General features: G+C 42.8%; 1 protein-coding gene across 1 annotated transcript; it reads left to right on the forward strand.

Annotated features, from left to right (window-relative positions):
• The first annotated feature begins 4,360 nt into the window (after positions 1-4,360).
• Positions 4,361-11,524, forward strand: RASD2 (RASD family member 2). The gene is made up of 3 exons (XM_057387292.1): positions 4,361-5,179; positions 8,560-8,839; positions 10,313-11,524. The coding sequence occupies exons 2-3, from the start codon at positions 8,569-8,571 to the stop codon at positions 10,840-10,842; spliced, it is 801 nt and encodes a 266-aa protein (XP_057243275.1). The 5' UTR covers positions 4,361-5,179; positions 8,560-8,568; the 3' UTR covers positions 10,843-11,524.
• The last annotated feature ends 10 nt before the right edge of the window (positions 11,525-11,534 follow it).

Raw genomic sequence — 11,534 nt, forward strand, 5'->3', positions numbered from 1 at the left:
AATGGTGATCATTAGTTATTTTCCCAGTCACTGTAATACCCCTGGGGAGCCCTTCACTGAGTTTAAATGCTGGGGGAGAGGAGCTGCAGATAATTCAGAGGCAGTAACACTTGCAGCTGCTCATCTATTGACTGTTCAGAATGTTACTTGGTACCTGCAGTTTATTGGCTCCTGAACACTAACTTTTCAGCAYTGCTGGAAGGGAGAAGCACCAAGCAGGAGGGATGAATGTGGGAGGGAGGGAAAGAAGGTAAGTGGGTGGAAAAATGAGTGCTTTACTGAATAATGAGGAGAGTGAAAATGAATGGGAAAAGAGAGAATAACTGGTTTAAATATTTAATCTCAGTTACATTTGCTTTTGAAGAGGAGACAAAAGGCTTGGAACATCTTTTGTCTTGAGCTAATTCTGACCAGAGATGAACGCATGTGATTGTCACTTCTGTCATTTGCCTTAAGGTGGAGAGAAACAGATTGGTCCTGCTGCATCAGCCCAGCATAATAAAGGTATTAAATTATTGGTGACATTGAAACTTGGCTTCATGAGCCCACATTGCCCTGGATCCCGGTGCCAGCGTGGTCAGCATGTGTGCTGCCTGAGAGCTGCACCCTTCAGCTCCTTGCAGAGGTCTGAGGAGCAGTTGTGCCTCTCCATATAGCAAATCACTTCATTTAGGTCTTCACCATTTGGAGCCAGGTGGTTGGYGCAGCACACATCAGCTGTATTTTCCTCTTGTCTCTCCCCATTCCTCCGCACATCTTTCTACCCAGCCTCTTTCTGCCACATTTCTCTTTTGCTTCCCTTGACACTCCCTCTCTTGTCCTCCATCTCTGCTCACCCATGGTCTAGGCAGGCCCAAAACCTACACAGCTGTCTTGTCAACCAGTCACAGCTGTACMATTTGCAGCTCCTTCCACAACTGAGGCAGCCCCACAGATGAGCTGCCAGGACCTGCATGCTGGCATCAGAGACAGCAGCTCTGTGTGCTGATGAGCCACTGCACCAAGAAACCATAAAATCATTGGAAGGGACCTTAAAGATTATTTACTTCAAACCCACCTGCCATAGATGGGCACATCTTCCACTAGATCAGTTTGCTCGAAGCTCCAGCCAACCTGGCTTTGAGCACCCTCATGGATGGGGCATCCACAGCTTCTTTGGAAAACCTGTTCCAGTGTCTCACAATTCTCACAGTAATTTTTTTTCTTAAATCAAATCTAAATTTCTCCTTTTTCAGTTTAAAGTCATTACTCATTGTCCTATCCCCTGTCCTTTTTTTGTAGGCTCTATTTAGGCACTGGAAGGTGCTATAAGGTATCCCTTCTCCAGGAAAGGACAGACAATCTCTCAGGCTGTCTTCATAGGAGAGGTGCTCTGTCCCTCTCATCATCTCTCTGGCCCTCTAGGCCAATTCCAACAGGTCCCAGAGCGGGATGCAGCACTTCAAGTGAGGTCTCATGAGCGCTGAGTAGAGGGGCAGAACCCCCTCCCTCGACCTACTGGCCATGCTTCTTTTGATGCAGTTCAGGACACAGAGCTGTGAGTGCACATTGCTGGGTCATGTTGAGCYTCTCATCCACCRGCACCTCCAAGTCCTTTTCCCCAGGGCTGCTCTCAATTCATTCCCTGCCCTGCCTCTATTTCTTCTTGGAACCACCTCATGTGCCAGACCATGGACTTGTCCTTATTGAACTTCATGAGGTTCACATGGGCTCAGCTCTCAAGTCTGTCAAGGTCCCTCTGGACAGCATTCCTTCCCTCCAGCCTGGCACCCAGCAAGGCAGGCACAGCCCTTCACAGGAGTGGGGGTTCCCTGTAGCTACTGCCTGTCATCCTCCAAGACAGCCAGATAAAAACGTTATTTAGTCTTTTTTTTTTATAGACTGGAGGAGTAGGAGGAAGAAATGCCTCTAGAGAATAATACTTTGCAAGCCTGGCTTTTCAATTGAAAACTATCTGTAAGCTCTAAGAAGTTTGATGGTCTCTGACTAACCAGAGGAAACTGCTGAGATTGGGAACTTTTCCTCTTGCTTTGGCAGKGACTTTTTCTCTCTGATTCATTTATTCCCTTTGTAATTTTAAAAGTGAAAAGGCACTGCCATCCCTGCTCCTCAGATGAGGGCAGATGTAACGTGACTTCTCCACTAGAGCCACTCATGGGATGTCTTTGAAAAAGCAGGGATTTTTTGAGCTGTGGTCCCCTGACCTCTGAAGGAAAGATTTGTGTCAAGTCCTTAACTGGGAGGCACCAGAAGAAATGAAACAAAAAMCAGCAACCCAAAAAGTTACAACAATATCTTTCAAGCCTGTGAAGCCTCACAGTTAGCAATTATCTTTCAAAAGCAATTACTGAAAATTATTATTTTATTTCATTACTTTACTAGCTGTTCTATAAGAGATCAAATAAAGCTAAGGTGCCTAGTTAAGTATGTTCTTATTTTATTTTATYATCATTACTTGAAATGCTGGAGAGAACAGCTGAATATGAGTTTGGGCTGGGTGAAGCCAGCTAGCCAAGAGTTTTGCATCTGGTTTATAGAAGAGCTTGAGTAGGCTGAAATTCCAGGCTGATGAGATGGTCTCCACTATGACTACGCTTCTTTCTTGGTAGAGAACTTGGGTACATTTAGTGTGTGAACTATAGGGATGAAAGAGGAGTTTATTCTCTGTAGTACTTCAGGWTTTGGCTTTGCAGTGTTTTGTGGCCATTCCTCCTACTGTGGCAATGATACCAGAATGCTGGGCACTCTGTTTGGATCTGAGCTACACACCRTAGCTGTCAAGACACCGAAGATAGTCCAGGTCTGATCTGAATCAGTGACTTTGGAAGGAGAAGCATCATATCTTATGTCAARAATTTGTCTGAGTCATAAAAATGCTCCTTCACCTTTTTCCTAAAGGCTCAGGAGCTGACAAAGAAGACCTGGTACTGTGGTCTAAAAAGCTTTCAGTTCTGCTCATGACTCCATACCAGTTCAGTACTGCTGCAATGTTTCAGTGGTGCTCTGCCAAGTCCTGCCCTTTCTTCCCAAATCTAAAGTTGTTTGCAGGAGCTGCTGCTTCCTAAATTTGATCAATGTTGTATTGCCTTTATCTTAGCCTGTGAGTTCCCAGATGCACATCCTGCTTAGGATGACCATGACCCTGACTTCAGTGGGAGCCGCTTCCTCTGACAAACAGTCCCTGCTGGACTCATCCCACGGCCTCTSTTGTATCCTTTGAGGTCTGGGGGCACAGAGACACTCAGAGGCGTGTCAGGCTGTGCCTGCAAGGGCTATGGAACCCTCCCCGGTGATTGCTGCCGATGGCTACTGTGCAGCACCAGGAGTGCAGGCAGAGGAAGGAAGCTTTATTCCAAGGGTGGCAACAGAAACATCCTTGTGCTCTGAGAAAAAGGAGGAGAGAAAGAGAAGCATCTTAGAAATTCCTCAAAAGCTTCAGGAATTGGTGAGGGGAGGAAGTTTTGAGATAATACATACATGGTAGTTGAAAGCATCTTCGTGTTCAACAAAGAGTAAATTGCTCAGGGGAAAAAAAAAAGGACACTTGTGGGAGACCTGAAACTGTGTTCATGTTTGGAAGACTGTGCCTCCCTTTCATTATCTTATTGTCAAAATATCTTGAAAATCTCAGTGCTTTTCTTCCTTTCCTGCCCTACCCCTGATTAGGAGTATTAAGTGGGGAATGCTGAGGTACTTCATTTCAAATCTTTCAAAATCAAGCTTTTTGACATCTTTTAAAATAGACTTGTACATATGAACTATTACTTCAGCTCAAAAATGAGAACAAATTCTAGTCAATAAACAATGAAATAAACTGCAAATGCAATTTTACACTTGGGATTGAATAAATCCCTTGAATTCACCCTATTTTTAGTTTGTTTCTCTTTTTCCTGGGCTTCAGTTCCACACACTTTCAGTTTGTTTGACCTTTTTTAASGTTTCTGTTACTCATTCCTAGTTATTTTTTCACTTATTTAAATATTAATGAAAGAACAACAGTTAAACATTATTCTTTTTTTCTAAATCAAACCATCCAGCCATTCTAATATAAATATCTTGAGGTTGAGTAAAATGGGGAAAGCATTCCGTACAGCAAAAGATTTACAGAAATTATGGACAGAAAGCCCCTACTTGGGGAATGAGCCAGTCTGCTGCTGTCTAGCAGAAAAAATCAGCACGGAAGTACAATCTTTAGAAACAGCTTATGAATTTACAGCTTGCAAAGTAAAAGAATTCTCTGTGTCTCTCATACACATATGCTAGCTCATTCCACATACATGCATACATACAGGTCTCTGGTGGAAAGACAGGGAATGTGCAGTCTGTAATGCATATGAACTTTCTGTTTAGAGGAGAAAAGATTTTTCCAATAGGCACAAAATCCCACCCCCTCAGCACCCCTCCTTCCCCTGTGTCTGACACTGACTTCAAGGGAGGAGTTGAGCCAATTATCTGTGAGTCCTACAGAAGGAAAATCTGCAATTTGCCAGTAGTTGTGAGAGAGAGAGGGAGAAAGGCACAGAGGGAAGAGAAAAGGCTAAACTGGCAAATGAAAAGCCCCTTCTGTCCTAGAGAAAGAATATTCTAAAGCAAATCTCAGACCAGAAGAAAAGAAGCTTGTGARGACGAATGTGCCAGGCAAGATCTGGGGAAGAATAGGGTCACCATTAGACAATTTCCATGCCCACGCTGATCTTTCCCCAGAGGATCTGAAGCAGCACAGAGGCAGGGTGGGCCAGCCAGATGCACCCACTACCCTGCMTGAGTAGGTGCTGCTCCTGAAATTCCTTCCCTGCAGCAGAGCTTACGAAATTCAACTTGCAAAGAAAGGCAGTGGGAGCGGGAGAGACTCTGCCTCTCCTTTCCTTGAACTGAGCCTGTGAAGCAAAGAGCTCAGCTGGCCAAAGGGAAAGCTGTCACCGGTGCTGAGACTCTTCTTTAGCCTCTATCAGTTGCCTGATCCAGTACTTTCATCCATGGGAGAACGCCCTCTGGAGTTTTGCGGTCCTTCCCAGTCCTGCTGAGGTCTTGGGAAATACTGGCGAAGAACTGAGCCCAGAACAAGCAACGTGGGATCCACAGAACAACAGCCTTTTGCAACAACAGCCACCTCTGATTAAAATTACCAGATTCACCAGACTGCACCAAGACCCAGGACTGCTCCTCCAAGGAAAGAGAGGTAAGAAAACAGGGAGTTTGGGGTGAAAGTAGGAAACAAACATCCCACAGGAGTGATTTTTGTGTGCATGAAAATTACAGGGGCACTTGTAGTGATTGCAAAGTGACATGTCTGTTACGCATGATACAGTTTGTGTCTGCCCATGTCCTTTTACCTGGGTGCAGTGATTTACATCAGGCTGACAGACACAAGCAGCAGCTGGAGACAGAGGAGTGCAAGGGAGGCAATTCAGAAGTCTGTTCATGAATGGGAAGTGGTAGGGAGCATTCACGCTGATGGGAGGGTGGAAAACTAAGGTGCAGCAGCTCTGGGCAGGTTGAATAAAGAATATCTTCCTTAGATATCTCCCTGCTGGTGCTCTGGATCAAATTTGTCAGTACCTCACTGGGATCCAGACAAGTGCTCTCTCTGGAGCATACAAAAGCAGGTTCATTGTCATTCCCTCAGATGCCTGTCTATAAAAAGAGCAGTGGTGGTTAGCAGGTAGAGGATTACACAAGGAGTCAAGGGAAATGGGGTTTAATGTTGATTTTTGACRACAGTTTCAGCTCTTTCTGGGCATATGAGCCTTTCCCTTTATTTAGAGATAACATTAATTGCCTGTATTTCTATGAAATTTTAAAAACTCTGCACTGTACCAATATAAAATACTAATGGAAAGTTTCTAGCATCTAGGCAGTACTTAAAGCAGAAAGTACCACTGAGAATTAATCTATGTTTAAGCATTTAATAAACTGGAAGGAAAACATGTAGATTAAAGGCAGCTGGAGGTTGTTTGTGTCTTCATTCTCTTCTGATTGATTTTGCTTTACTTAGTACATGAACATGTGGTCTCTCTGTTTCCTCTCTTCTGTCTTTAATCTTCTTCAATATATGAGCCCCTATGTTCCCCCCTTCCTCTCCTGGGTGTCAAGGCTGAAGTTTCTTTCATTTTCTGAGGAGGAAAGAAGGCAGAGTGTGTTGAAATAGAGAAAAAACTGGAGAGAGGGGATAAGAGAAGGCACAAAACACAAAAAATGCTCCCAGCAGAGGTGATGAGTAACAACTCCATGAATCGAAGTGCTGAAAAGCTTATTTTGATTTTGAGTGAAATGCAATGCTGTTAAAAAAGCACAGGAGTCCTCTTGACTGACTGCCTTAACAGGTGGAACAAGGACAGTGTGAAGTGATCAGGTCCCTCAGCACATATGTTCTGTACAAGCAAATAAAAGTCATTTGCTCAAAATGTGTAACTGTGCTCACTCTCAGATGCTTTTGCACTGAGCTGTGTGCAACTGCTCTCTAGCAGGTGTAAACCACACAGTCCTCTTGCCCTMATGCAACTACATTGCTCTACACTGCTTCACTCTAGATATCAGTCCTGGGTGGTAAAGCTTGTAGTTTTTACAACTAGTCTATGTCCTTGCTTTTCTCTGCCAAATAAACAAGCCTGAGAGGGTGAAAGGAAGTATTTTTTGTCTGCCCATGGATGCAAGACAGTATTGGACTGGCTGTGTAGTATAGTGTACTGGCAGTGTTTCAGAGACTGAATATGGTGTTTCTGCACTGCTGGAGATGGGTCCTGTGGTAAACAAAACACCGAGTCCAGTTCARATACCAGCAGTGCTTCTTGCTGTCATTCCTGCCACAGTAATCACWACAGTACCACAATTCTGCACATATATGTCCATCCAAAGTTGTGTTCTGACATTAGTCTGGCTCTAACATTAGGCTGTCCTGCCCTCTGAACGTAATTCAGAGTGTAAGCCACTCTGAGGAGAGCATTGCATTTTCTTTTGTGCTTTAGGTAAGGCTGAGTATGCCATCGTTTGTAGCAAATCAGAGCAACAATAATAAATAATCCCGTTTTGCTGTTTACTTGGGCTATAGCACAGAGCTTGTAATGATGCTGTATCAGAATTCCAGAGATTTCTTTATTTAGCAGTGACTGTATCTTCACTGCTTCTTTGGTGCTTAGCACATGTTAAACAAAGTAAAATATTTTAAGCTCTTCACTGAGCTAATTGTCAGCTACATAAAAGCTTGGGAGATAAAATTCACTCAAGGGAAAGATAGGAATCCAGATCTGGACCAGAAATGATCTTTCAGTGTACATAAAGTACTTGCATTGTAATATTAAATAAACAACACCTAAGTTAAATAAATGGCACAGTAGAAACTTGATTATTCTTTAATAAGAACCTAGTAACCAAAATAAATTCTGTCCAAATGTACCTTCTTTGCTGTAACAGTCAGCTCTCCCCAGACAGGGGCTGTATTTGTCTTTCAGCACAAAATTTGTTTGAACTGGTACATGAAAAATGTCTGAGCAGCACTTTTTCTTTCCTACCAAAGTTTTCTGCATCTGAATGCTATGTCAAAATGCAGTCTCTGGGGTCTCTAGACTAATTTTAGATATCAGGGGTCGGAAATATTTTCTAACAGCTATTTAAGATGGCTGTCCTTCATCTTTTCTCCTGCTTGTACTTAGCACCTGTGCTTAGCAAAGCCAGTGGCATCCACAACATCTGTACACATAAAAACTGGAGCTCCTAAAAAAATCTGTTTCTGCAGTTCCACCCGCTGACAGTCATCCTGCCGCAACAATGATAGTTTGCTTATAGGAGTTCTCACACTACCCGTCCAAATAACAAAATTAAAATCTGGTTTCTAAAAAGTCACTAGATCTTTGAATTTATCACCAGCCAGTGCTATTTTGTGGCTCACACTCMCTGCATCAACAAAGAATATTGCAAGGGATCAGCTATTTAAAGTTACTGAGATGTGTAGCCTGCACTGATGTTAAGCAYGACTCTTGTTCCTGTCTGACTTTTGGCTGATCTCAGAAGATGAGCATTACGTGCAGCTCCTATTTAGGCAACCAAACAAARCCATCTAGGTTCTGATGGCAGCTGCAGTGGCTGCAATCTACTGGGGAATCTGACCTCTGTGTTTGCGTATCTGAATGAGAACCAAGTTCTACTGAAAAATATGGTAATGTGTAAGTGATGCAGATGGTGGGAAGGAACCTGGTGTCTCAGTTGAAGAGCAGCTGATAAATTGAGCCCTTAATGTTTAAATGTAGCAGCAAATTGCAATTCAAATGTGTGTTATTTTCAGTGTAAATGCCTTCATTTTTATATTACTTTAAAAGAAAAGAAAGAAAATACCACCAACAATATAAAACAAAACCAAACCAAACAAAAAAAAAACACTCCCTGGAAATAAGACTGAAAAAGTTTAAGCATTTCCAGTAAAAATATTTCTGTATGGACCACTGATAATTTTGCTCTACTATGCAGGACTATGCTCCAGAGTGCTCTTTGGCAAGCTTGTGGTGAGGAGCTGCCTTCTTTTATCTCCATTTGATTTCTGATCTTTCCTCCAAATCTCTCTTTCAGGACTGAGCAATGATGAAGACTATGTCTGGTGGAAACTGCAACCTGAATGTGCCGGCCAAGAACTCGTACCGCATGGTAGTGCTGGGAGCCTCCAGGGTGGGGAAAAGCTCCATCGTCTCACGCTTCCTCAATGGCCGGTTTGACGATCAGTACACTCCCACCATCGAGGATTTTCACCGCAAGGTCTACAACATAAGGGGAGACATGTATCAGCTGGACATCCTGGACACCTCTGGGAATCACCCTTTCCCTGCCATGAGGAGGCTTTCCATCCTAACAGGTGAGAAAGTCGGAGGGAAGATCATAAGGATGGACATTAGATTGAAAAGTGTAGTCTGGGGATGACTGTTTCTTGGGACACAGCTAAAAGGACTGCTTGATTTGCTGCAGGATGCATCCCTGCATTCCCAGCTGTCGTGTTCCTGGCACTATAAGGAACACATTAGCCACAGCAGAGAAGTCCAGTGGGTGAAGGCCTGAAATTAAGACTTTCCCTTACCCATCTACCTTCCCCTCCTGCTTTATATTTTTATTGCAGTCACAAATAAACGTCTGAATGAAATTCTGTGGGTATAAAAAGCAGCAAAGGGCAAAATAAGCATGCTGTTCTAAGACACATGCAGTGAAAAATAATATAAAATGAACAGAAAGGGAACTCTAACCAAGAAAGTCCCAAGGATTTTTTAATTCCCAAAATTTCCAGCTTGATTTCCTTGATTTAATATTCCAGTAGAAGGATAGCTCTACTTTTACCCTTTCTCCTTAGTCTTCTGGCTAATCAAATATGTTTCAAGGGAAAGAAAGGAAAACYGTGGGATCATTTTGCATATTCTCACTGTCAGGTCATTCCTTTTTTGAACTAAAATATATTCTTTAATTGTAAAAGTGACAGTAGATATATATTAATCCGAAGGTCACAATAAACCTGCTTTCTGGATTCACTATCCATATTTCTAACTGGCCAGTGAAACATGACATTCGCATCTGACAAGACTAGAATCCACATTCAGTGAGGTCCCAGGACAGTTTCTGGGATGCAAATGTGAGCTTTAGTCCCTGAAACCTCTCTTAGCATTTTCCACACGAATGTCATTCAACTGGCAATGATTTGCCTTATTTTTACTTGCAAAARGAATTTTAAGTTGGGAAATGTCAAAAAGAAATGCCATGGGATCTGTGTCATTTATGTATTAGCTTTTTTTCATGGTCTGCTTCTCTTGAGCAAATGCAATGACACAGAGAACACTGAAAACCTCTCACTCCTGGCTTGGGTGTTCAGGATTGATTAGGTGTGAACCTTCACTTCAGGTGTTGCTTCATGTAYTGTGTAATCAAAGAGCTAAGGCTGAGTGGCTACCAGCTCTCAGGTCTTTCTGGTGTCAGAACAGGATGTGTTTTACATGGAGATACAAATGGAGGGAAGTAAAAAGAAGAGCAGTGCAGCAGAGCTGAGACAGAAAAGTGTTTACGAAAGAGATAAAAACAATAACTTACAAGCCCAGCGCAAACTGGGATGCAATTGGATATGACTTAAGTAACATCATAGCTAAAATTCTTTTCCATAGCACTATAGAAATTTGTGGGGAGTTGAGTCAGAACTAAAGTACAACTGAGTGAATGGGTGCCAAAGGACCAAACAAAAAATATGGGGAGGAGATGGAAATAAAAGAATTGCTTTTTAAAAACTTGCTCCTTGAAACTGATTGTGCCCAACAAGCCTTTACAAGCCTATGGGTTTTTTTTTTAATTCCAGGGGATGTTTTCATCCTGGTGTTCAGCCTGGACAACAGAGAATCCTTTGATGAGGTCAAGCGACTCCAGAAACAGATCCTTGAGGTCAAATCCTGCCTGAAGAACAAAACCAAGGAAACAGCTGACCTTCCCATGGTGATCTGTGGCAACAAAAATGACCACAGTGAAATCTTCCGCAAGGTACGCACTGATGAAGGTGAGAACCTTGTTTCCAGTGATGAAAACTGTGCTTACTTYGAAGTGTCTGCCAAGAAGAACACCAACGTGGATGAGATGTTCTATGTCCTCTTCAGCATGGCCAAGCTACCTCATGAGATGAGCCCTTCCCTCCACAGGAAAATTTCCATCCAGTATGGTGATACTTTCCACCAGAAATCCTTCCGGATGCACCGGGTCAAGGACATGGACGCCTATGGTATGATCTCTCCMTTTGCTCGCCGGCCAAGTGTCAACAGTGATCTGAAGTACATCAAATCGAAAGTTCTCAGGGAAGGTCAGTCCAGGGAGAGGGAGAAATGCACAATCCAGTGAAAGAGGCTTGCACTTCTGTCTGATGACAGCATCCACATGCAGTGCCTTAAAGAAAAAATGGTCTGTGGAAACACAGAACAGGCTCATGGGGTTTCTTGAGAAAACCCAGCAGGGAGAAAGGTTAACTCTTCCTGTGGATTCTGCTGAGTCACAAATGTAAATAACATCATCCTTGAAGATGACTGGGAAAAATCACACACCTGAGATATGAGTGCATTTTTTTGTCTTTGTAATGTAGTTCCTCTTCATTCCCCCTTTTATTTGAAAAATACAGCCCTGAGAAGTAAAGACATTTCAACCTTATCCTTACAGAGCAGATAGATCAAAAAATGCACAGAAGGCATTAATGGATAGCCAGCATGCAGCTCCTGCTAAGAGAGAGGAGGTTATGTGTGTGTGTGTGTGTGTATCTCTGTGTGCCCATGTGCATGTGCACATGCATGTGTGGAGCTCTCCTTTTAAAAAGTGGGACTTGCATTTCAAAGGACAGCAATCCTAACTGAGAATTCCCAGATTGGGAGTGGACTCTATATGTGGATGCATGACTTTCATTCACTTCTGAGGCACCTGCATTGAGAACTTGATTTTGTGTTTGTTGGGACAGTTACCGTTTGACATTAACATGAATGTTGGTTTGTATTATAGATTTTATTTGGTATTTGGCTTTTTTTTTTTTTTTTTTTTTTTTTTTT

Source organism: Malurus melanocephalus, unplaced genomic scaffold (assembly GCF_030028575.1).
Source record: "Malurus melanocephalus ecotype Western Australia unplaced genomic scaffold, MMel_1.1 scaffold_17, whole genome shotgun sequence".
NCBI classification, from domain to species: domain Eukaryota; kingdom Metazoa; phylum Chordata; class Aves; order Passeriformes; family Maluridae; genus Malurus; species Malurus melanocephalus.